Source organism: Ylistrum balloti, unplaced genomic scaffold (genome assembly GCF_031769215.1).
Source record: "Ylistrum balloti isolate Yb309-2 unplaced genomic scaffold, AGI_CSIRO_Ybal_v1 Utg369946, whole genome shotgun sequence".
Lineage (NCBI taxonomy): Eukaryota > Metazoa > Mollusca > Bivalvia > Pectinida > Pectinidae > Ylistrum > Ylistrum balloti.
In genome coordinates this window covers 258,000-284,380 of record NW_026782051.1, presented here as the reverse complement: position 1 = coordinate 284,380, position 26,381 = coordinate 258,000, and the positions used below count along the sequence as shown (strand labels likewise).

The 26,381-nt window shown below is 34.6% G+C and overlaps 1 protein-coding gene across 1 annotated transcript in view; it reads right to left on the bottom strand.

Moving 5' to 3' along the window:
* LOC132547306 (QRFP-like peptide receptor) overlaps window positions 1–25,809 on the bottom strand; it is a 49,132-nt gene extending 23,323 nt beyond the window's left edge. The window contains exon 1 of the mRNA XM_060211073.1: window positions 25,313–25,809. Coding sequence (XP_060067056.1) covers window positions 25,313–25,809 — 497 coding nt within the window. The remainder of the gene's footprint in view (window positions 1–25,312) is intronic.
* Between the last annotated feature and the right edge of the window lie 572 nt (window positions 25,810–26,381).

Below are 26,381 nucleotides of genomic sequence, written 5' to 3'. Positions count from 1 at the left end.
TATTTTTAGTGGAATATGGAACTGATATTAGGAATACTACAGTGCGATAATAAAACCAACTTTATTGGATAGAACAAAGTTTCCAGAAGCAACAGCAATTAAGGAACCGACATTTCCAAGTGAATAAAGAAACCTATTCTATTTCACTGTGATTGATAACCTGGCTACTGACCGTCGATGTTAAAGTACAATCACACGCACGCTATCAAGTATTCTAAGCGACGGTAACACAACACATAGCGCCATTTTAATGGTAAGTCACAATGATAGAACCAATAGCTTTTCTTGAGTCAACTCAAAGTCAAAAGTGAGGTTGCGACAAGAAAATCATTAGAGAGAAAATAATAAATATTTATAGATAAGTCGACTTAACGGTCACAATTATCTCACTTTAAGTGGTGGGAAGTAGAAGAGAGCGCTTGTTTGTAATGTTATGATAAAAAAGAACAGGGACGACACGACGAAACTATTCAACACGTACATCAGTACACATACAATGTACATAACTATGTACCATTAACCTATATGATGAGAATAATGCCATGTGTCTGGGCTAGAACATTAATCACAGACGGAATTCGAACGGAACTAGAAAAATAATGATATAGGAGTCATAAAAGAAGTAGCCTCGAAAAAGTTGATTGGATTTTTTCTTTCGTAAACAGCATGGCGCTAACAGAGTAGTATAATTACTGGTCTTCACAATTAAACATCGGGCGCTGTACATAACCGTTCTCTTTAGAGACTTACAGTGACTATGCTATCAACAGTAAAACCATCTATGCTATGGGATTCCTGTTGATTTGAACTTAAGCTGAAGTTGATATCATTCCGAACTAAGATGATGAGTTTGGAAGATTGAACAAGCGGCTGATATAGACAAGTATGTCATGTCAATGATTTCCGTTTGGGTGATTTGATTGATATATTAAATAAACACATTTACTTATGTAAGACTAACACGAACAGCATAGTATTTTTGAAAGTAGAATCAAGGATCTGAAGGAAATGAAATCACTGATTTTGAAGTTCGTTTTATGACAATATATCTAGTCATATTGATGGTGCAAGATTAGTTTACAAACAGTTTCTGCTCAAATCATTGCAACATTTCAGCTTTCGCAAATATTTTTTCAGCCTAAAATAATTGATATTTTCATAGTATCACCAAACAATGGTTTGACATTGTTTAATGTGATTAATATTGTTATAGGAACATCATACAAAGTTTCGTTTTTTTCTTTTAAATGTGTTTGATATTTTTGAGGACGTTTTAATATGTATCACATATATTTTTATGAGATGTGCGTAAGCGATATTTCATTCGTTTATGATTGGGAGTAAGCTCATACGTCATTTTAAGACCTCTCCTCTGAGATTGGGTCCTTATCCGTAAACGTGACGATCGCTATAAACGATCATTAGGTATCAATATAATTTATTACACACGGAACAACTATTAACTATCTTGAAGGTTGAAAGGTGAAACAAGTAAAATGAACCAGTAACCTTTATAGTATATTCAACCAGTATAGCCTCCATCAGATAAATGAAGATGACTAATTGGACGTATAAAACTATTTTGAACTACTTATGTTACACACACATCCTAGTAATAGACTTTAATGTTGTTTTGTCGTCTCTCTGATTATTTGACCTTTTGATATGCTTGTATTAAAAGTTTCTTACACTGTTAATGCTTTGCCTGGTCACAGAGATTACAAGATTGCCTGTGTTTTTAAAAGATACCGATAATTATTTTTCTGATGAAGAATGTCACTGCGCAAATCTTATTCTGTTTTATTATTTTAATCAGTTTTATTTGTTGTACCAATAAAAAAATTCTCATGTTTTCTTCCGTTAGTTTTTGCATTGTTTCACAAAACATTTGCACATAAACTCCTTGATATCGACAAAACTCCATTACCAAATGTAATGATCTGTGTAAAACTCATGTATTCTTGTAAAGATTTAACATATTTGTTTACTTGTACAACGTCAAATATATCATTATGTCTAAAAACATGATGTTAACAGGACTAGAAAGAAACAAAACAAGGTGACTTTTGACAGCACTTGACTTTTATCGCCTCACTCCTACATACATGCATGTACATGATACACAACTGTCATGTTAAGTATTGAGAAGCGCTTTGTTTCCTTAATAATAGACTTAAAGAAATGTTAGCTGATTTCTTCATTACAATGACATATCTGGAGATCATTTAGAACTTTAGGAAGAAGACATAACTTCATGCAATATGAATTATCTTAAAGAGAGATTAAAGTTTTAAGTGGAATTGTAGTAATGGGTCACAAGAAGAATCTCAGGGTATGCCTAATTTGGTTTGATTCACTCTATTAAAGTCTCACTGGATTGATGTGATATTTAGTTTGGTGTTTTGAAGAAAATTTACTAAAATGTTTTCTTATAGTTTCTGTATTTCGAAGTAATGATGACCGTCGTTATGTTTCTGACAGGGATTCTTTCGGAAGACATTGCCGGTATTAACTTGAAACACCGATTCCTATTGGACCGATAGGTCAACACCGTTTTATATGTTCGTAATGGTATTTCTGTGAAAACTTATTTCTCATCTAGTAACAGCATTGGTGATACTACATATAAGAAAGTATTTTGACACCAGACGTCATTATAACTCAAAGTTCTCTCAAATACATTTTCATGTCAGTGGATAGTCTGTCAATACTTTGGTGCTTCAGATTTCTGTTAGAGAAGATTTAGTAAAAAAAAAAAAAAAAAAAACCAAACTTGAAAGGGAATAGAATCTTCTGACAACACCGGGTTCCATAAGACTTGTATGGTTTTTTGAGTGCATTAAAAGACCCTTTTTAGGACCTTTTCCTTTCCATGATTTTTCAAATATACATGAAAACTTATACGGAAGCATATATTGGATATCTTGATATTTCCGTCCTTCTAACATGAGGGTAATACCTCTCACTTGTGTATGACCAGACTGATTTTATGTTCGTAAACATGATACAATGGAGAATAATGTTACGGTAGGCCAAACGAACATTACGGCTCTAAATGTCCAAATAAATTTGTTGTATCATGGTCTTAGTAGTGCACTGAAGGTTGACAGGAACATATGTAATGGCTGATACTAAGAATAGAAAGGAATGGACGTAACGTCTTTGCTAAATGCTAATTATGAAAATATTTAAAATCCAGGTAAATTTCTCGTTTCCATATCTATCCACTACAGTGCTATGTATTGTGTGTCATTGTTTTTTTCTAATGATCTAGCCCTTAATACCTTTGTCTACTTAGTCGCAGTTCTTTTCTGTTGGTTTAAAGTATTTTGGTGTCATGGAAATCTGTGGGAGTAGTATGGCAGACGTCGACCGATTTACCGACTTACCCCGTATAGATCGCCGCCATCAAACGTGTTGACTTCTTCGATAATAGATACCTCCCGATGTTTTCCCGCTAGTAATCTTTCACTATTCCACTATCACAGTAAGATAGCTACTAATCACACCTCATCAACCGTAACAGCAATATCCGTATTGACATCATCATTTTCTGACAATGATTATAGGACTAGTTTCTGTTTTATTTTTGTAGAATAAGAAATTCCACGTGGATGCTGAGCTCGTTATGCATTTGCAATATCATAATTTTTCACAGGGGTTCTCATCGAAACCCCTCTAATTTGTCCATAAGTAAACCAGTAATATAAATTTATTAAGGTTCTTTGGGATTTATTAACAGTAGCATTGCTACAATGTGGTTGTGTTCCTTTTTTGAGCTAGTATGAGACAGAAAGAATCATTCATCCCCGTGTTGGTGAGACAGAGGCAAGCCTCGGTGAAAAATGAAAATAAATCAAGCCTTGTTTGCAACTTAATCTTTTCCCATGGGTTGAGATCCCCTTGTCTTATGTCCAAGGCGAGAAATCCATCAGTCCAGAACTGATTTGAGAATGACAGAGGTACTTGCCATTTTGTATTTCAGGATTTTGGTGTTGCTATTTTTAGAAGAATACTGAATGAATCAGCTATGATACTCAACAAATTCTTATACTCAGTCCCATCATTTCTTTACGAGTGAGGGAGTAAAATCTACTGTCTTTCTGGTATCTGATGTTATTTTCTAACACCACATAACGTACAGAACACAATAGGAGATCACAAACTACTGACATTTTAACGGATTAGGGGTAACAGAGGTCGTTATATATCGACACCACAGTTGGGACCTAGTGAGGTAAAATGAAGCAAGTTACCGAACAGAAGTTCTCTACTGTCGTTTAGTCTAACGGCGGGCGAGTTTTTATTTTAGTATGGATATCTTCTATGAATGGTTGAAACGGATGTAAAAAGTTCACAAATCAAGTGTGCGATCAAGGAAAAAGGCAATCTTAATTTTAATGTGTACAGTGCCAAAAGGGTCAATAAATTGAGTTAACATCTAGTTTGGAGATAACTTACAAATGTTCATGCCTTCGTTAATATTTTCAAATAAGGATCTGTTGATGCACATGCCTTGTGTGTCCATGTTTCGTATGGAATAGGATTGAAGTTTCTATTAAAGCAAAACGTTTCCTTAAACAATGCAACAGTGCCGATAGAATTTGTGTATTACAAAAACGAAAAGCTGATTTTGAATGGGCATGAACTGCTTCTTTAGCAAAAAGCATACAAAATCAGCAATTGAATTGACATGACTCTGAATATGATTACCATTAATTGATTCTCTTTGCATCATAAGTCGTTACAGAAAACGTAACGATTATACATTTCATAAATACATATATGTCAACAGAACTTTAATTCAAGCTCGAATTTGATGAAACTATGGCAATATATGATCAAAAATGATTTACGTATAGAAAGAAAAGAAGACCAAATGTTCCAAAAAAGTAAGCGTCCTCTGCTCCATCGTTAGCCATGTAAATTTTGGTCAATCAAAGTATGTAATGTGAACATAATTTGAAATTTCATGCCACCGAAATATCGATATTACTATGTATATTTTCGCAGGTATACATATACAACACAGGTAACTAACGGCGAACATTGCATCTAGCGAATAATATCGAAACACTTGTGAAGTATGTTCCTCTACGTAATTAGTGATGTCTTTCTGCTCCTACTTGAAGAGGAAGTCCCAGATCGAACACTTCGCCTTTATTACATCTGGGATTCCTACTCACATAATTCAATTAGACCGTGGTTTATATCCCTTTTAAACAGATTATATGATTCATTCTGAATTGTGATTGAGATTCTAAGTGATCATTAAGTCCCCAAAGACTTGGTGTTATAGGCCTAAGAACCCATGAGACTGAATGACCTTTGCTGAAATTTGTGTAATAGAAAGTATTGTCGTCTTTCTGCTGTTTTTATTTCAGTGTGAAAAGGTTACTTTCTTAAATGTTGTTTTTGAAGTGATTTATCATTTGTCGTGAATTGAATGTTCCGCTTTTATCAAATAAAACAATAAATCTAAAGTCACACACCATGTATATTGTAAATAGTTTGAATTATCAAGATATGCAATAAATGCGATGCATTTTACTGTCGTTGTTTAAGAGAAAGAGCTACATTTTAATCACAATGCTGCCACAAATTTTAAAAGTATGGCTCCAGACAATCCGAAATAATCAATAGGAGTTCTTCTCCTACCCTTAAAGTATAAAAATGTGTTTGTCCAAGTTTTACAGAGAGATTCACCCGATACCCCAATATAAAAAATCTTAATCTTAAGAAATCGAAGATTTTTCCCCCAAAGTTGAAATTCCTATCATACTAGGTATGCGAAAACCTGCTGAAATGAATAAAGATTAAATATGTGCTTCCACAGTACATCCAAGTTAATTCAGAAACACACTTAGTATTCTGGGAGATTTTGTTGGTCATATAGCTAATCTTATTCCGTTTAGATAAGTGCCGACCGCCAGATTATTAACCAGCGGTCGCCAGACAAGTAAGAGGCGGCTGCCGGTGAAATAAGTGTTGACCACATTTCCGCTAAAAAAATGAGCAGATATTAAATTGATTTAGATTCTGGTGAAATCATATTCGTCATTAGTCACTACCCTATGTCACCTTTAGATCAAGGTAGCACGAAAAGGATAGCTTTAAATTGACCTATAGATAAAAATGAAAAGTCATGCTGAAGAAGACATTATCTCATGAATAGCAGTCATTTGGAATGGTTTTCGAGATGAATTGCTCGTTCTTTCCGTATACTACAGTTCGTGTCGAGAATGCAACACTACACCGCCCAGACGACATTTATTATACCCAATTATCCGTCCAACCCACATGTATCTATATAATATTCCTGATGACGGGACTTTCATTCCTAATAACAAGACTTTCTGAAAGCCTGGTTATCTTGAACATTTCATGATGGATATCTATTTATTACGACATGCTATTATTAGATTAAAATGCATGGAGTTGCATATTGTGAAAAGGGAAATGGTGCAAAGACGAAGGTGTCAATGCAAAGAAATAATAGACAGCTGTTGATACAGTGTTTTGGTGTTCTCTAGTTCTATTTGATTAAGTTGATAGCAGCTTCATAATCACCCACAGCAATTCCACTGTATTGAGTTTTCATAAACGGCGGAATCAATTAAAAACTTTCGTAGATAATCAGTCACTGAAACGAACAACATGCATAGTGAATATGAATAGCAGACAAAAATGTCACCTGAAAGGACAGAACATGTGCAGTTAAAAAAATCATCCATGGAAGTGTTTCAGAGCTGGTCTGAGATATTGAAAACTCGTCCGTATTTAATGTGACATGGCCTCTATACGTCGTATTTATTAAGATATCAGCGTGAATCATTTAGCCACATAAGAGATGATCCCCGTGCTATCTTAGTGATCTACAACTATACAGGGGACGCTTTGTAAGTGTAGATTTTCTGTGTATCTAGTATACACAATTATCACGTGGTTTGGATGGCGAAGACTGCTACCATTCGCAGTAGGTGGTATTTGTTTCTTTACATTGTCGTTTTGAGCGGAAATTATCTTCCGCAACAAATTTCACAAGAGTGTGAATACAGTTCAAATCTCCTGAACATGAGGACCATTTGCACTAATGTGCAATACCAAACTACTTATATAAGTACCACTGATTACATCTGTATTTGCAATAGATGATTGATGTTAAGAAATACATTAATACATCATCTACTGCTTCTAGATAGAAACAAATTGTTATTTTTATGTTCAAACGAAATAAACGGAATAAACGAGTTCGTTATTATCAGAAACTCGAGACGAAAAAAATTGTGTGTTTGTGTAATTTATTCATTTGTGACCTACACATTTTATTCTCAGTTTCTTTCTAAAATAGTGATTCACAAATTCGTGATAAATCGTTTAATAATTGGGGAAAAAATGAGAAAATTCGATGGGAAAAAACATTATAAACGTTATTTTACACAACTTACAGTGACGAGAAGGAAATAGAAAGAATGATGAAAGTACGTTCATCTTTTGCCATAGAAGTGACAAGGACAAGACATAGTGCGAAGGTGTACCGAAACTTCCATATTTAATGACGGGAAAATCTTTTTTTATCTAATTTCATTCACTAAAGATGAACATTACGGAACATCAGAAAAGCACACAGAAAAATGAAAGTGAATTCACCATGATCTCAGATACAAACGACTAATTGCAGCCTAACTCTAAGCTTCGAACTTCGTAATGGTACTGTTATCGTCTAAGAATCCAACTCTTACACTACTGGGAACTGTAAAGGCTGACTTATTTCAATCACGTTGAGTTAACGTGACTTTGGTGCGGGCTTCCATCGTTAAAGATACTGCTCCCAGGCATGTTTGTTCGTGGCTTCTAAAGTTGACCGAGTGCAAACAGCAGACAACGCGTTGATATGAGTTCAAAATTGTGTTTTAAGTATGACACTTTAAAGAAGTAAGTTATTACTGCTGACTAAGTGTGTTTAAGTCACTGTTTTGTCACATGACGTGTTAAAGATAATTGTAAGCGATGTTTGACTCATCAGGTGTCAATGTATCACAAGCGAATTTTTTCTTGACAAGTCTTGAACGGAGATAATGATTTTAAACGTGTCTTTGTATAGAGCATAAAAGTTAAAAGTATGCTCTGTTTACGAATGTTCCAATGGCTCAAGTCGTTTCGCGCGAAATGATGACCCCCACAGTGGAATTATACACCCTTATATGCTATATATATATAATACCTACCAGTGATTCTTACAGAACATCAACACTGAGGTTTTTTGCCAAGCTGAATACATATTGTTTATTGCCTGTAACTCTTTTAAGCCTAAAAGGTATTTTGTCGCATTACGTCAATGTCGTTATTATTACTACAACTATCATTACCCAGTTTATGACACCACCGCTGTCGCCTCCACAACCTCATAGTTTCCAGTTGTGTTGAGGTATTTGCAACAGCATTTAGATCCGACCATGACAACATTCAGTAACAACGGTTCAATTTGTTCATTGCAGTTATAAAGTGCAACAAAAACTTTCTACTGTCTGGTTTAGGACTTCTATATACAAATTTTACAAAGATTTATGTAAAGGTACATAATTTCTTCCCTCTCTAAATTAGGACTGAAATTAGTGCAATTTAAAAAGGATACAACGAATAAAGAAATAAAGAAATGCAGCATACAAGAAAAGTGTAATTAGAAAAATTGTCTATTAACGGATAAAAAAAAAAAGATGAAAAATCATATACCGAAGGTGTTATCTAAGTTTGTCAAAGGTGTTATCTAAGTTTGTCAAAGGTGTTATCTAAGTTTGTCAAAGGTTCATAGCTTATAACCAGCTGCAAAATTTCCGTATGCCGATAGGTTTTGAGATAGTCCCTATTTTGCTTATCAAAAATGTCAATTCAATAATGTCATTTACGATGTGAACACGACGTCATATTTCAGAATGTTTGCCGATATGTTTCTGAAAAATATTTTGGTTCAACATTTATAATTACATTTACTGCCTCTAACATCCCAGCCTTATGGTAACAAGGTAAACCCAAGGCTATCCAATATTGATGTTTCATATATATATATATATATACAGATATTTTAGATATGTAAAGACAGGAGAAAACACGATAACAACGGATGATAAATAAAGAGCTAAGCTTTTCCAACGGTTATACGTGTCAAACTGAATGTAATCATAGAAAGTGTCTGTAGTCCATTAGCGGAAAGTACGAGGCCATTCAACACGCAAGGTAAATAATTAATAAGTCATTTATGGTTTTGTGGAGTTCTTAACCCTATTCTCATCTAAAATTCCTCAAAAACTGAAACCAATCAAGTCAATTGATGTTTTCGAGGTCAAGAATGGCGTTGTCAATATTATCCAGAGCCACTTCAGTCAATGTCACCTTTCTCTGATGTGAAAAGTTCAAACTGACTAGCGCAATTGAACTATATACAGTCCTGATTACTATACTGATGACTCACAAAGCAGGAAAGGTAATCATATGCAGAAGTGTAATCATTTCTTGGTACATGAATGATTATGTTTATTTTGTTATGATATTGTACAAAAGATAGCGAATGAATAAAAACATATTTAGTTACAGTAAAACCAAATGATAAATTATATGCGTAATTATTTTAACGTCGTTAAAGTTATATGCAAACCATTAAAATAATGTGTTCTTCAATGGAATTGTTATAATCCTAATCATGTACGACGAAAAAAATGTTGAAATTCATATATGCACACTTAATATTACAACAGCTGCGAAACAATCTTTATAACCTTTGATTATCACTCTTGTTGGCCCGAATGGAAATGCGAGGGTGATATTATCCAGGAAGATCCTCGTGGGCAGGTGATGCCTCAATTTTTCACGTCCGTTCGGGGAATCGAACCCGTACGACTAGTGTGTCAGCACTGCGTCATGCGACCAACCCACTTCGATATTTAAATAAATACATTATATACAATATGTCTTTACCCAAATCAGATGAGGGTCTACGTTAAATTTTAACCCAATTGTTGGTTTGACTCTTAAGCAACCACGTGTAAGGATTCTATACCGTATTTTTCTGTTTACCCCAGGCGAGACCAAAATGGAAATGAAGCTATTTTACATAACATATAAATCCTGATAAGCTTTAGTACGGTGTACCAATACCAATTTGTAGACATTCGACGATTACATACAAATCCTCCTCTTAAATTCCCTAATAGCTGGGACGAGACAAAATATTCATGAACGATGTCTTCTTTCTTATCGACATTAAATATCGTCTAAATCTAGGTTCAATCTACGTTGTTTTGACAAAAAATTGCATGATCATTCAGATCGTACAAGAATATAAAATGATACAAAATGGTTGCAAATATCAACCTTTCATAGAGTTTTCAAAAAGTCTTTATGATACGAGGAGCAAATCATTGATCGGTACATTGATTTATTGACTTGCTCTCTAACCCTTCTGTCTAATCTCGAAAAAGACCATTTGTTACTAATTGTTCGGACAAGTGGGGTTTATCAAGGTGTTTGACTTCAGGTTCTATAGCATTTCTCTCCTGAATCTATTGATGGGATGCGTTTATATAAGAATTTTATAATTCACAATAACGCCTTCCGTTGTAAGTTTACAATTACATACTGGATAACCCAAATAACATTAATCTGCTTCATACAGCTACATTCCTCTAGAATTTGTCTGTGATTATAGATGGATGCGGGTAATTAATTTTGTCCAAACAAATGCTGGAATATAAATTCGGAAATGTATTCCAATATTGGTTTACATAGGAAAAAAAAAACAAAAAAAAAAAAAAACAAAACAAAAAATGGAATACCCATCAGGTACGTATGTATACCCTGAACCATATCATTGTTCAAATTAATTGGAACGCGACATACAGGTTTTGGAAACCTTGGGGGCTAAGTGTCAACCAGCAGTGTTGCCAATCAACTATCTTATAGGATCGTACAAAGCAAATACAATTGAATAGCCGCTTTGAATGCTATGTTCAGAATGTCATACAGTATACCAACGAGGTACGGGTTCTCTAGTTGTGTTAATTCAACTGATCATTCCCACCCTCTATCGTCGGTACAAAAACGATAGTAGAATGAAGGCAAACAAGCTATCCGGAGAGGCTATCGTTGTAATCATCTCTTTCACTTATCATTGCAACTGTTCTAGTCCATGGGTATGTTGATAGAAGGATAAAGAGAGCGTGTCAGCAGTATAATGACAAGTAATATTTCATAAACGACGATGATTAGACTGGCATTAGGTAAGCTGTCGAGTTACGATTATGAAAGTAGATAATCTTGTTCCTACGCTCTTCCCTTCACCTATCCCCCTCCACCTTTCCCATTTTCCTACCCGATTTGTGGTATCTGATTAGTTGCAAACGTCAAAGTAGGTTGTCAATAATGATGGGATCTGTTTAGAGATATTTCATTAAGACATATTGGTTATTCGGTCGTTAATATCATTTTTTTGACGACTGATTTTTAATAAATGTAGAATAGCCTTGAAGATAATTTTTCTTTTCTGATATTAAAGATTTGATGAAATGAAAATAAGCAGCCAAGATCGACATATTCAACGCAATATGGACCTATCCAAAACCGTCAAAAAGCACTGCTTCAGTTGAAATCATAACAAATGGTCTGCAAAGAAATCTGAAATCTTTTCGTCGTTTGATATTGATAAATTAATGCACTGCAAGCTGGTGTCAAGTGTTGAAGATTCGCTCGTTAGTGGTCGTTAATATATTGATTCGAATGTCATAAAGAAGTAAGGCCGATGTTACGTTAGTTAAAGGAAAGCAATTAGATTGTCAAGTATTATAAGGGTAGTCGTGGAATGCATTTACTTGTCATTTTGCTTAAGTTTAACTTATTACTTGATTATTAAGGCTATGGTTAGGAACTTTTTGGTAATATATGCATTTTTTAGAAAGTCATACTGGTCCCTTTTTATATTCCCCGTCAAAGAAAATTGATTATGTTATTTATAATTGCTTTCTCCTGTCCAAGCTTCGAGTTCTGAGTCCTTGTTGGCAAGACATTTTAATCTGTTATTGACTTTAGGAATATTTATTGAAATAATATCATGAGTATTTGAATGCAGTTAATTGATTAAATGAAGTTGGCTTCCAGTATGAAGGAATCTGGCATCAAAATATGTTATACCAATCTACGAGACTTTCTATCACTAGTCACTAAAAGACGAGAAATTAATGTTTTCTTATCATTGAACAAAAGAGAAACAATCAGTAAAATAAACAATGCTGACTATAAATGTACATACAATTGTCCATTTTTTGTCGTCACACGGATCGAGTGCATAACGCCACATAATCTACTGTTTCAGATGCATAAAGACATTGTCTCAAAAAGCAATGCATACGTAAAGAAAGTGTTGATTCCGACATATTAACCTTTGACTTTCCTTGTGTTAAAATGCAATTTGATAACGTGTGAAGCTAGTGTTTCCAATACTTTTTAAAGATTTTGTCGTACTTGGGAATATATTGGACACAATATCTGTTTCACACAATCGTGTTACAAGGCTGGGGAACGCTAGCAGCTTAATAATTCTGGATTCTTGAATATACCATATGAACGTTCCTAAAAATAAATCACCTTTGTTCCACGAAACGAAAGCTATATTGCACGTGTTTTGATTAAAGAATGAAAATGTCTTCACGGCTATGGTTGTGAATCATACTGTAGAGTATTCCGTTAACAACACATCTCCAGTCAAGATGAAATATACCGATAAAATAACGTGAGAATGTTTGCATGGGTGATTGACAATATCTGCATATGTTAAGATATTTGAACACTGGTTGCATAGTCCTTAATCTTGAGTCTCTGCCGGCAGAGATGTCAGTTTTTTCCATAGATTACTGAATTCATCTACATGCTTATCAAACGTGGTAAAAAGACATTGCTAAGTCCTTCAATTTCTCTTCAATGTACATCGAATGTATCCACCAGATTGAGAATGAAGGAAGAAACAAATTCTACATTAGCTTTTGATGTATCTATAGAAAGACATATTACATTGATCTTTATCTACAACATAACAAACAGCAAAAGCTTTTCTTTAGGCTATACAATAAACTTCTGAGAATATGTTGTCCCTTTTGGAACATTTAGTCATGTTGTAAATTTTCAATCACTTTCATGTTCATCTTTTTATTGTATCATCCTCGGAACTAAGTCTTCAATAAGATTTGTTTTACAAATCGGTATTTCTTCGCTGTTTTATGCTAGAGCCAGACTTTGAAAAGCGCCGCCTGACCAACGTACCAAAATGAGAACCCAGCTGTTCGGTCTCACATGCTTAATTGTACAACAAAAAAGACTTTATTGAATGTAAATGACTTGTTCTGCGATTCCATTTATTGTGTTTGGTCAGAAGCAATCGCTTTCGAGTTCATTTTACCAGAAGTTACAGCGTATACGCACGTCAACACGATAGTATAATAAGACATGCAAAATAAAGGTGTCATGCCGTTGGATTTTTATCAGAATATGTCGTATGACTGTCTTATGAAAATGATGACCTTCCTTGGACCTTATGCCGTTTTTTAAGATAAAAAAGGATCAAACGATAATTAACGTTAAAGAAATGCATAGCTCTATGTAAATATACATGCCATGTACGCAAAGTAATTCTGGCACATTCAAACCGTACACAAATATATGTTATACATGCTTTTAGTATACCAATAGATATTTTCCACTTTTTGATGGAATGATTCCTCGGTTCTCAACTTACAGAGAATTATATGTCGCAGATAAACAACCTGGAGGTTTCCACAGACTCGCCATCATGATCTCATTGGAGTATAATCTATTCAATTACGTGATATAAAGTCAGATGTGCTCGATGCGCGTTAGTAGACCTGGTGCTTTCGTTGTTTATCTTTCTCTCATTTCAGAACCTGACACAACTTACTTGGAGTGAGTTATATTTACATTGTTGGATATCGTCGTCGAAGAACACGCCTCCTTTCCTAATACCTGGTCTCTTCTACCGTTCAAGCGTCCTCCTACATATTTTGTTCTTGTTGGTGTTTTACCATAACATAGTTCCATCTATGTTGAGTTTCACCTAAGCCTTCCATGAAATGTCGTACAACATTTACTTCCATTTTTTGAGTCTGCACATATCGTTGATAATTATTTGGCTATTGTGTACTCTATTATAGTTTCTCTACAGAGGACGAAATCATAAAACATATCGAGTTTATGGTTGACATCATCTTCGTCGAGTTTGGTGGTAAGATCTCAGACTATTGCGATACGAGTACGAGTCTGAATTTATTGAAGAGTTTATCAAAACAGGTCACAAAGACCTTGCAAAGTCGTTCAATTTCATCTTCAGATATATTGATGACGTCTTTATATACTTAATATAAGTGGAAATCAAAGATAAGACAGACTCGTCTATATCAACTGCTTATGTCGATCTTTTCCTACAACGCAAACCAACACGAACATCTTTCCATCAAGTTGAATGATAAATGTGGTGATTTCCCATTCTCACGATTTTCGTTAAAGAAGTCGTCAACTGCTTGATAATAATCGTTCACAAAAGGATGAAAATTATGAGGCAGTTTTGAGGTCGCCACTATGATCTCATTGAGAAATATTCTATTTTTTGTGAGACATGACGCTTGTACGTATTTGATGCTCGTTAGCTTGGCTGTTGGTTCGGTTGTTGATTACCTTGCTATCATTTGAGAACATGACATTTTTTACTTGGATTGACCAAGGTTTACATGTAAGGTGTCGTCGATGTAGCAGAAGACATTTACTCTTCCGAAACACCTGATCTTACTCTCCTTGTACTTTTTCAGGAGGCTACGTGTAAATATTTCTTTTGTTCATATTTTGCTTGAAATTTATGAAATTTGAGTATGAGTTATGATTATGTTGCCATGTTGGTATATTTTGATGTTTGTCTCTCGCCTTTACATATATATTTGTTAAATGGAGACGTTTCTTATTTTATTCATGCCGGTACATTTAAATCGATATCAGAATGCTGGATATTATAATAGTAACGGATGTAGCTTAAGATATCTGTACCTTTTTAAGAATGCTCACGATACTCAACTCCCGAAGTCATAAATCTGTTTATCGAGTAGATCATTGTAGAAAGTCTTAATTTACTTTTTTATATGTTGGCTGTTTTATGATGAAGATTTGATATCACGTTTGAGGACAATGCGAGTTGAAATGTAAAAATAGATTTAGAACATTTGATATGCTATAAATGTATTTTTGCTTTTCATACATAATTTCTCATTCAAAGCTTTCTTCCTAGTCGAGGCATTTTGATTGATTACTGTATTCATTTGAACTCGTTTGTGTGCCTTGTTGTTTCATCGTTGTTCAACTAGGGGAAAGCGTGCTTAAAAAAACATACACTGGAGATTAAATAAATTAATTTTGGTTTTAATTTGAGACGAAGTCAAGATTTAATCTCCAGTATATTTATAAAAACAAGCACACTATCCCCATTCTATAATAAACATATCAAATTAAACAAAAACTATTTGCACAATTTTGTTCGTAACGGTCCCTCGCATGTCCTAATGTAATCAAAACGTATTTCTTTCTATCATCGATGACGTAGACGCCCCACTCACTTTAATGTCATTGCCGATAGATTCCAGTCAGGATGTAGGTCGAGGCATATGAAAAGGCTTAAAATGTTACTCTGTATGAATTATCTGTCTAAATTGTTATCTATATTGAATCCTAGGGTATTAAATTTAATTCATCATGTCTACTGCTGATAGGCAAAGATATTTGTTCACTAATAAAGGTCGAAAAAAACAATGGATATCGTTGAGAGGTTTCGACAAGTCTCACCGAAGCTGTATGTAGGTTTCTATGAAATGGAGATTGGGATACAAGATATATATATATATCATATCACATATGAATTGGATTGAGAGTGTCAATTGCTCTAAATGCTATTTTATTTATCGACATTCTGACATCATCGGCAAACGCAACTGAAGCTGAGAAAAGGCAAAATTTACATGACGAATGCCATGAATATATCAGCCATTCCTGGACACCCGATATTGTTTACATAGTATTACAATGTGTGAATATTTGTTTTGCTCATGCTGTGCCCTCAGTTCCTTTTGATTTTGAAATTATCTTATTTATTTGAAACAAAATCTCCAATTATGCGTGCTTCAGATGTATGATAGCTTCAACCTGGTATTGTCGGCAAATTTCGGACATATTTTCGAAATAACGAAAAAATAAAACCCGCAGACAGAATGAAATCCTGTCAAAGTGATAAATTCCAACCATTTGTATTAAGGTGTCGCAGCTTATTCAATATTCTGTGACTTGGACCCGACATTCAATATATCGGTGATAGAAGCTGACAAAATAGATAAATAAAAAAATCTATACATTACAAGGGAATGTTTTGGTCACCATTCCGACTGTATTATTTCATTCAGCACTGGTTTGAAATAAATAACGAAATAATTATGTCCTGTTGTTGTTCAAAACATGCCAAACTGTCAATTCAACGTAGAGGACAGTTGACACCGGCCAATTTGCATACAAATATGATAAGGTTTGGTAGAAGCTGCCGTGCAAATGACGTTTCTTTTTTGATAAGCCCAGCATTAAAATCAAGAATTATTGTTGCCATATGAGGTTAAGAGTATTAAAAAGTTAAAAACAGCAGTTAGATTTATGTCATGGATGCCCGTATAATGGTTTGTTAAATTAATATTGATCTGAAAAAATCAGAAACCGATAATTTCAAAAGTTCGAACGAGACATGAAAGTACACATTCAACAATTGTTGGCGGAAACATTGCATCAATATCTCATTGAAATATTTGCTCCTCTAATTAACGGGTCAAATGCTTTTGAGGACAAAATTCCGGTTAAAGTACTAACAAAACATTGTTGAACATCAATTTATCATGGCGTTATCTTAAAGGCCGCTCCTGCAATTAATCAACAACTTCAGTGCATGGAAATCGCATTACAGGAAGTTAAAACCTTTCTCTGGACTGGATTTTTCTCCGTGTTAGTGCAAATTTATTTAATTTGTCGAGAAAATGCTTTTTGAGATCGTAATATATATTTCTAAGTCTTCAAGGCAACAACAGCATTATGTCGATCAACGTTATAATAGATAAACGTACTCAACGATTACTTGGAGCGCTCTGATACCGAAGGCGTCGTGGTGAAGTTCTTAATGTGGGAGAAATGTGCACGTAATGATCAGAGATTGAAATATTTACTTCCTTTTTCATAAATGCTAAAAATGGAAACATCAATACAGTGAAAAACAGGAAATGCAGTCACGGGCCGCATTCAAAATAAAAAAAACCTTAAAGGCTCGAAAGCAGAATTAACATGTTTCAATTAAATTTTTCATCGAAGAATACCGGATACCAAACACAACCTGATATCTTTCCTTTTCGCACAAGAGTGGGCGAAATACACGCCCAGCGTAGCTTAGAGCAAAAGAATCGGAAAAATCCAAACACATAATCACATAAACACCTAAGAATGTGAAAGTAACTTTCTCAGCAACGTTCATTAATTTTCGTCATTTTCGAAAATGGCATTTTGGGGATTTATTTTGGAAGCCCTTTGATGGTCTCTACTAAGCATATTATATCCCGTTTCATTGAAGGAAAATAGTTATAAAGTTTTGTTGCAAATTTCCGGGGTAAAGAAACGATATGCGCCTTGTAAAGGCTTTGCGTTTTTTAACAGTATGATGTTTTGCTATCTGCTTACATGGCATTGAACTTTCCTGGTACATTAAGGCTAAAGAACACTTCTTGAGCGCTAACGAGAAGCAAGAAAAAATCTCTATACCCTTTTCGCTAAAACCATTGAAACGATAATAAAACTTCCAGGAAGCAAACTAATTAATTTCTTAGAACTCAAGCCGCCATCGGCACTCAAAATCAACAATAAGGCACAATGGCATTGCCAAAATACGGCATGATGTCTTAACTAAACATTGAGAGGACAGCTGGCTTTAACGCATAGGTTTGAATAATAATGACTTTTATTTAATGTCCCTACATATCATTCAGATTCAATAATATACATATCTGTAAGCCAAAGTGAGTGTATTAGAGGCAGCATCCGATCTTTCGAAACGTCCTTGGTAGTCAGCATATCCGTACAGGAGGGTATCATATCTAACTTTTAAGTCATAGATTTCAGGAAAATATTAGATTTCAGAAAATGGTACTAATAACTTTGATTACCAGACCATACATCTTGATACCGTTTGTTGTCGATGAAGCAAATTAGAAACTTCTTGTTTTCCTTATACTTTTTTATGGTCTAGGTGGGAATCCTTTTTTTGGTGTATGTTTTATCCTTGTTAGGTTGACATGTTGAATTTTTGACTTTTTGAAACAGGATTTTAGTAACGCGTTGTTGCTTTCATGCTGTTTCAGAGACCGGCATAATTGGTACAAACGGACTGTATGTCATAAAATGATTATCACTTCATAACTATATGCACGTGGTCACAAGCTAGGGGCCGTTAATTTCAGAATGATAATTTTAATCAAAACTGAGTTTTCTTTTTCTTTTTTTTTCAAGTAAACCATGTCGCACTCATTGTAGTATGCAACCCAACGATAACCTGGATTAAACTGCGGTACCCAATCCTTTAAACAAAACAAAATAAAAGTTTACTTTGACACATAAAAAAGCGTTTGCACGTTTACTACCAGTGAATCATGTTGTACACGTGCTTGTACGGTATTTATATAATGGCACGTCGAAAATTGACAAATGTTGAAACATTGGAAGCTTCTGGAATAATTGAATAATTTAATGCCAGCATTTTTGTTTTATTTCTCGATTAATGCAGCGTTTAAACCAAACTGTGCATGTTAACTAGGTATGTCAGACCTCGGAAGAACACAGAAAAAGAAGACTTCTGTAGATAGGCAAGGCGAGCCCCATCACCACTACCAACAACAGACCCATAGGACATTGGAAAGTCAATGTTCGCGTGGACCGTTGCACCGTCCACAGAGATAAGTACATCGCCGATCAGTAAAGCATCCTCTGTTGACCGGATGACACAAACAAGCCAGGCTATAATGGACACACGATCATCGGACATGGGATATTTAGCCTTTTGGCGAAGAATGCGATATGTGAAATATATACTTATCTAGTGTTTAAACTTTATAATATAAGATATCATATATATTCTTAAACCGAAGCATTGTTCTGAATGTAATGTATATATATTGTAGTCTAATATTACACTCAGAACAATACTTCGGTTTGAATTTATGAATGTGGAAGCTAAGCCTTTGGGAAATCATTTGACATGGTGCCATAGACAAGACCGATCAACGAAAGATACCTTTCGCCGCCACCTTGTGTTAGACTTGTTGTCATCATCCAGATCGTTCATAAATACGTGTACCGTAATGTTATTTGCTGTCTGTGACAGAGGCTGACTGCTGACAAGCAAATTTCGAATGAAAAGCACACTGATGAAACAATGGGCAAAAACTTGTCGCCAATATCAGCTTTATGCATCATGCACATATTTTCTTTCAAGACTATAACATTTAATCAATCACTTTTTGTTACAAATTTACGATAATTATATAGAAAGGTGACTTTCAAGTTTTTTGTTTAACTTTTTCTGCTTTTTTCACGATCACTACATGATTTGCGTCATCGAAGACAAAGTGGTGGCACTGCTCTCCGCAATACTGAGTATTAATATCATATAAGTATTTGATGATGCGACATCTCCTGTTAAAATGAATTATTTACATCGTAAATTGTACCCATAACATAAGAATTTCAAACATTTATCGTTCAAGATTGTGACAATAAAGTAAACGGTATACAAACAATAAGAAAATACCAATATGTCAACCATAATCAAAACTCAAATTCAATAAAACTAGGACAAAGTTAGATAAAAAGAAAGAAAATGGTCATGAAAAAGAAGAATAAGATCAGGTGCTCCTAAAGTGTGTCTTCTTCGTCATTGGCGGTATCCGAAATGTCAACCTTATACATTCATATGCAACAGTTTTCATATATAAAATATAACGTTCTTATTGATGACTTCCAGGAAGCATTCCTTCAAAATTTGTACAAGAGACTTGTCTGTGAATAGCACCTTTTCAACTCTATATCACCTACTTCCAAGTTATGTCTTAGATATGGACAACCACTAAATCCAATGATTGATATATCCCCTTGATTGATTAGTTATAGATGTTTGATTCTACGTAATCCAGGAAAGTTTATCCCCATTATCAGGTGATGCGGACATGTTTATATTGACCAAAGAACGTCTCTTAGAACCCTGAGTGGTGTAAATGGTTTCCTGAATGAATATAGCAGATATCACTCAGTTTGCCAATCAGGCGAACTTCGGAAGCAATGAGGCAACAAACTGATAACGCCCTAACTGCTTAATCCTACACCTATGCCATTATCTTAATAATAACATATGCATAGAGGTGGCGTCCTTTTAAGATTTTGCACAGAAAATCAACTACATTGTTGCTCAGGTTTATTGATAACATGAAAATCATAATAAATCTTGTTTTGCGCTTGTCGGTAAAATACTTCATTGTCATAAAGCTTGCTATTACGAATGATTTTAGCTTCTACTATTGAGGCCAACTAATGCTCGGTGACCTCAATAGCAGACGCTTAGGTTCTGTAACAATTTAGGCTTGAGCAGATTTAGGACTACTCGTCATTATGTCAAGGTATATTAACCATTTATACAACTCTCTTCTTTCATGTTTTTCGTTTTATGTTGAGACATTCAGCACAGCACAATGATTTCATAAATAAAGATGTGATTGAGATTTTTCTTATCCATTAATAGTGACTATTCTATTGACCCGAAGAGTTCCATCATCAACATCAAATGTATCTACTCCTCAGATCCATCAAAACATTATTCACTTCAGCAAAAAGGAAACAAGATCTGTGCAACCCAAAGAAACATTAATCTGTTGAACATCTGTTCGAAAAATCCAACAAATCTTTTTGGCAGCTTCTTTAAGATCGTTTTCGGTTTATATGTATATTGTACGACTTTGATTTATGATACTACTATTTCTGATATTTTTGATGTCTTTTGATTCGGAACATCAGAATCATACCTGAATCAATTATCATGTTAACTAACTAACAAATATATATGTAAACTTAATCATCCGAACATGATAATGCTAAGACTGAAGAGAATTATCACTTGTTAAATGGAGCCGTTTGCGATTTCCAGTATTCATGTAATTAATGCTTGCTGTTGATGAAACGAAATTGCTAAACGAGGTTTGGTAAATGACGTATCATTTCTATCGTTACAACGAAAATCACTTATCCTACCTCTACGATATCGACATATAAGTCAGCGTTTTTGTGTTTTTGCCAGCCACAACTGTTTTACACCAACTAATTGGGGGAGTGATTATCCTGTTAACAGCGTCATTAACGATCAATGCTTTGTGATAGATGCTCTATAGGCCATTGGTAATGGAAGTATACTTAGGTTTATGCATATCATTCGCCAATTTGTGAAAATTAAGAAAGCCAGACAGACTCAATTCATTCGGGCATCAAACGTGTTTTTGTTTATGCTTGTCAAATCCTTGGTGAACTCCCAATGAAATGCCAACAAAAATGCCACAACGATCTTCACGAGCACTGAAATATCCCATCACATTCTTCCATTTTGCGATACTGAATGCGCGATAATACTCGTGTGGTTGTACGTATTATGTGCTAATGGTGTGTGCGGTATTTTTAAAAGCTTTTTTTGAACTAGCAAATGTAAATAACTCTTAATTCTCAAAGACGTTAGACTTTTGAAGTATGGGCATACAAATTTTCTCTGGTTTAGGCTCAAGGTTTGCCATTACTAACAAGCTCTAGAAGGACGAAACAGCAGTATGATGCAATCTAATTCGTTAATTGGTTCGCCTGGACCAAATGCTGAATCCGTGTAAATACATAACTGTTATATGTTGTCGCTCAGTAGCATTATAAAATAATTTTTTGATTATCAATTACCAGACATGAATTCTCAATGCATAGCAATACATTCGAAAATACCATTTGACAAAAATATGACAATCACGTATTACATTTATTCAGAAGTTCCCTTTGAACACCAATTGATCATCCGATAATAGCGATGATATGGTGATTTATTTCCGGGTGGGAAAAAGTATATGACATCCGTGATTGATTAGTCTTGTCCTTTGAAAACCCTAAAAACATCCGACATCCATATGATAAGATAGCAGGCGTATTTCCGGTATTGAAAGGCAACTAATGCCTACACTGCATGGAATTAACAATTGATCTTGTTTGATCAGAATAATGTCCTTATTTTGCATTTTGTGATTTATTGTATAACGTGAAGAACGAAGGACCTACATTTTGGAAACCGTATTTTTCAGTGAATTTCGAATTAAGAATGACAGTTACGAAAATGAATAAAAACAGAGAATTATGAACTTCATTTAAGTCACCTGATTTGATAAAACATTTTCTGATTTCACATGTAAAACAATGAAAAAATGTTGGCGCATGAAAACATTTATTTCCAATAAAATTGGTACGCAATAGGAAACTTTTTTAAATTGAGATCCTCTCACAAGTACATGTACAAGTAAAATAGATTAAGATCAATTTTCGAGAACGAATAGTTGTCTTCATCGAGTATATACGTATATTGAAATCAAATGCAGATTTTTCTTCGGGCTCTTTGTGGTGCAGTCTGTTTACTTCTGATGTTGTATGTAACTGCCGATAAGTATGTATGACGTTGTACCATAATTTCTACGACTTTCATACGTCAAAATCAGAAGGAAGCAGAGTAAAATGTTCTTAGGGAAATGATACGAGAACTTACACTTTCAAGAAAAGTTAGATTCAATCAACATTTAATGTAAACAGTGTAATTCCAGAGTCTTAGTCTGGCAGTTGGAAAGGTAATGTTGAATGTCTTATTTACTTAAATGTTCGAGAAAACATTTGTAATGGACTTTGGACCTTGATATCAGACGATGGTTTAGACGCATTTCTGAATTAAATGTCTTTCAACAGTTTTATTTATATGAAACATGGAGAAATGGCAAAACACTGTTTTTACAGGGTGATGTCTTTTGTTAAGACATGGCGATGTTCATTTCAGCGGTGATAGGTCATTAAACAAAATGTATTCATTAGTCCAATATATCGCTTACAGCTTGTTTGTTTGTTTGCGTTTTACTTCCTCGCAATAGCTGTATCATGATGATAGTGGATGCACTAAAAGTGTTGAGATCTCCGAATTGGCCTCGAACTGTAAACTTTAAAAAAAAAAAAAAAAAAGATCGGAAATTAAGAACACGTCCTAATAATCAGTAACATCTAACGGATAACTGGTTAACGCCTCCTGTACACTAAGTCTTTGAGTGCCAAGGTTTGGTGTCAGAACCACTTATCGTCCTCGCTGAGACTGACGCGCATCACTGTGGCTAAAACGTATTATCAATGAAGGCACTAGAGGAAGAAAAAATGCTGTTGAAGAAGAGACGAGATAAACATTTTTCGTTAATGACATATTGATCTAGCTTTGATTATGATTGATTTCCAGGTCTTATTGACATGAGGGAATAGCTCGTTCGAATTCCATTGTTACTGTTTGTGAAATCGTTCGATAGAAAACGTCGTACGTGACGCACAGAATCAATCATTATCGTTAGTTTGATGTTTCTTGCAAATGAGATATGATTTAAATAGAATAGTACCATCCTTTTCTAATAAATTTAATGAACAGTCTTCTTAACTGAAGCAGCTGCATAGAAAGTTAGCAACCAATCTTTGAATCTTTAACAAGTTAAACAAAAGAGAGCGAAAGAGAAAAAACCTGCTCAGAGTCTGTCTTGGACTTGAAATTGATGCTATTTTCACACCCGTAGATTGTTTTTAGATTTGTTTTTTAATCAAACATTTATTATTGATAAAAAGACTGATTTTAATGTTTAATGTAATAATATTACGGTCGACGCAAGCCATAAACAAATCAGTTCATCATTATCGATAGACGAATATTCATTAGTTATTATGTTACACTCATTCCATTTATTCTTATATTTATCAGCGCAACAGTTCTTTGTTGATATTACTAAATTGGTATTGTCTAAGTAGTATGACATCCACTTCCCGTTCAACCATCGTATTTAATTATATATTGTTTTATCGCTACGGGAGGTGATATAATTATCCGAGTTTTTTCGCAGAACTTTGGTCGAACACTAATTGCTATGATTAGATTTATCGGATCCAGAGTGTTACAGTGAATGCTAATGAGGGTTTTAATCTTCTATACAATTAATTGAAAGATTCAAGCCGTGCCTACGCTAGGCGTAGTTATTATACGATAGGAAACATATATTACGCAGATGGTTGCCAAGTTTTTTTCACAGCATGTAACAGAATACAGTAGGTAAATAAACAATCTAGTCAATCTACAAAGCTAAACATATGAACACAACGATTGGGAATCGATAATCTTAATGATACTGGTTCCTACCATACAACCCGTCGAATATATGTGGTGGATAATTGATAATACGCTAAGGATATACCTGTACATGTTCATGATATTAACGCAGTTATACAAAGTCACAAAATTTGTCATAGACAAATGGACAAATTAAATCCCAGTAGAGTAACACGCTGTTATATAAATACAAATTACTGCAAACCATTGCTGTTAAAATGGACAATATCTAGCTTTATAGATTTAATTTGGGTACTAAGAACATAATTACCTATTGTCAAATTCCTGATGAGCCGTACACCGCCAAAAGATGGTTTAAACAAGAATACTCGTGGCATTTGGACAGGTTTATCTGAATTGATTTTTTGTATTACAACGGACATGCGTAAATATTGTTATCAAAAACAGGACTTCGATTCAAAAGGCCTATCAATATGTCGAAGAAAAGTAATAAAACGTGATTTAAGTTACTTCTGTTAAGAAACCATGCAGTGTTTTGATTCTCGCAGTGAAGACTTCCAAAGGTAACTGATGCCACAATATCCCGCATTAAATCCTTCTTTGACCTATTTAATGTCTTTTCCCCTTTGTACATTTTCAGGAATTTCCGAAAAATTTTCTTTTGTTTATATTTTGCTTTAATTTAATTGATTTTGAGTTTTGATTAAAATAACATTTGTATGCTGACAATTTCTTGTTGCTGTAATTGGTGATTAAACAGTTTTAGAATCTTACCTTTCCACGCTGACTGCTGACAAGTTAAGAATGGAAGCGGACGCTGACAACATCTCCACAAATCCCGAAAACTTGCAGAGAATATCTCCAAACGTCCAGTGGTCAACGACATAGCGCGCTGTCTCATAGGGGACACATACAACTAAAAACAGTATGTCTGCTGCTGCTAAACTGACCATAAATGTAGAAGTCACACTGCGGGACTTCCGGTCTCCCAAAACTGCAAAAATCACCAAAATATTTCCAATGGCACCCGTAAGGAATGTCAATCCGTAAACAGTTATTGTCGGAATAAAATGAGGCTCACGTACCCAAACTTTTCTCAGGTTCTCTAATTCACCGGGGTATTCAAAAGTGTTATAAGCCATGTCTTCATAGGAATCGTAAAATCTTTGCAAATCGTCAACAGGAACTGGTGTTGTTAAAGTTGTGGAGTTCATTACCTGACCTGGTATATTTTGTTCATAAGCCGAAGCGGCGTTGTACCTGGTTTCCATCGCGCCCGCTTACAGCGCTTGATAAGATGCGGACAATACGATCCATAGCTGACTAAACTCGCTAGGATCTGCGTGGCTTTACTTTTAACGCCTCACACTTCGTCTTATCGATCTCAGAAAGCGATTTAGCTTTGTTACTGTATCACGATCATTTAACGTCCACATACACATATAAAGTGTGTATATCATGAAGCAAGCTTATCGGAATAAATAATTGTGTATATATATATAAGATCAGCATTATCTAATATGCAAATCTGTTTAGTGTCATATGATCAAAACTAATAATTAAATTCGGAAATTTAAACGCGCGGTGACTTTAAAGATTAACGATATCATGATGGGTTTACTTGATAGAGTGACTGTGCAATATAATTCTAGGTCATACCTGCATGACAGAAAAGCAAATTATATCATAGTGAACCTTTCAGAGAAACACATCCCAGTATTTGTTCAGCTAGTGTGTTTTCATACTTCACTTATTATATGGCTGTATAGTTGTCTGTGTATTATCGTGCATTCCAGTAATTCAATATAACGAGTGCTGAAACAGTTACTGCCATTTTTCTAAT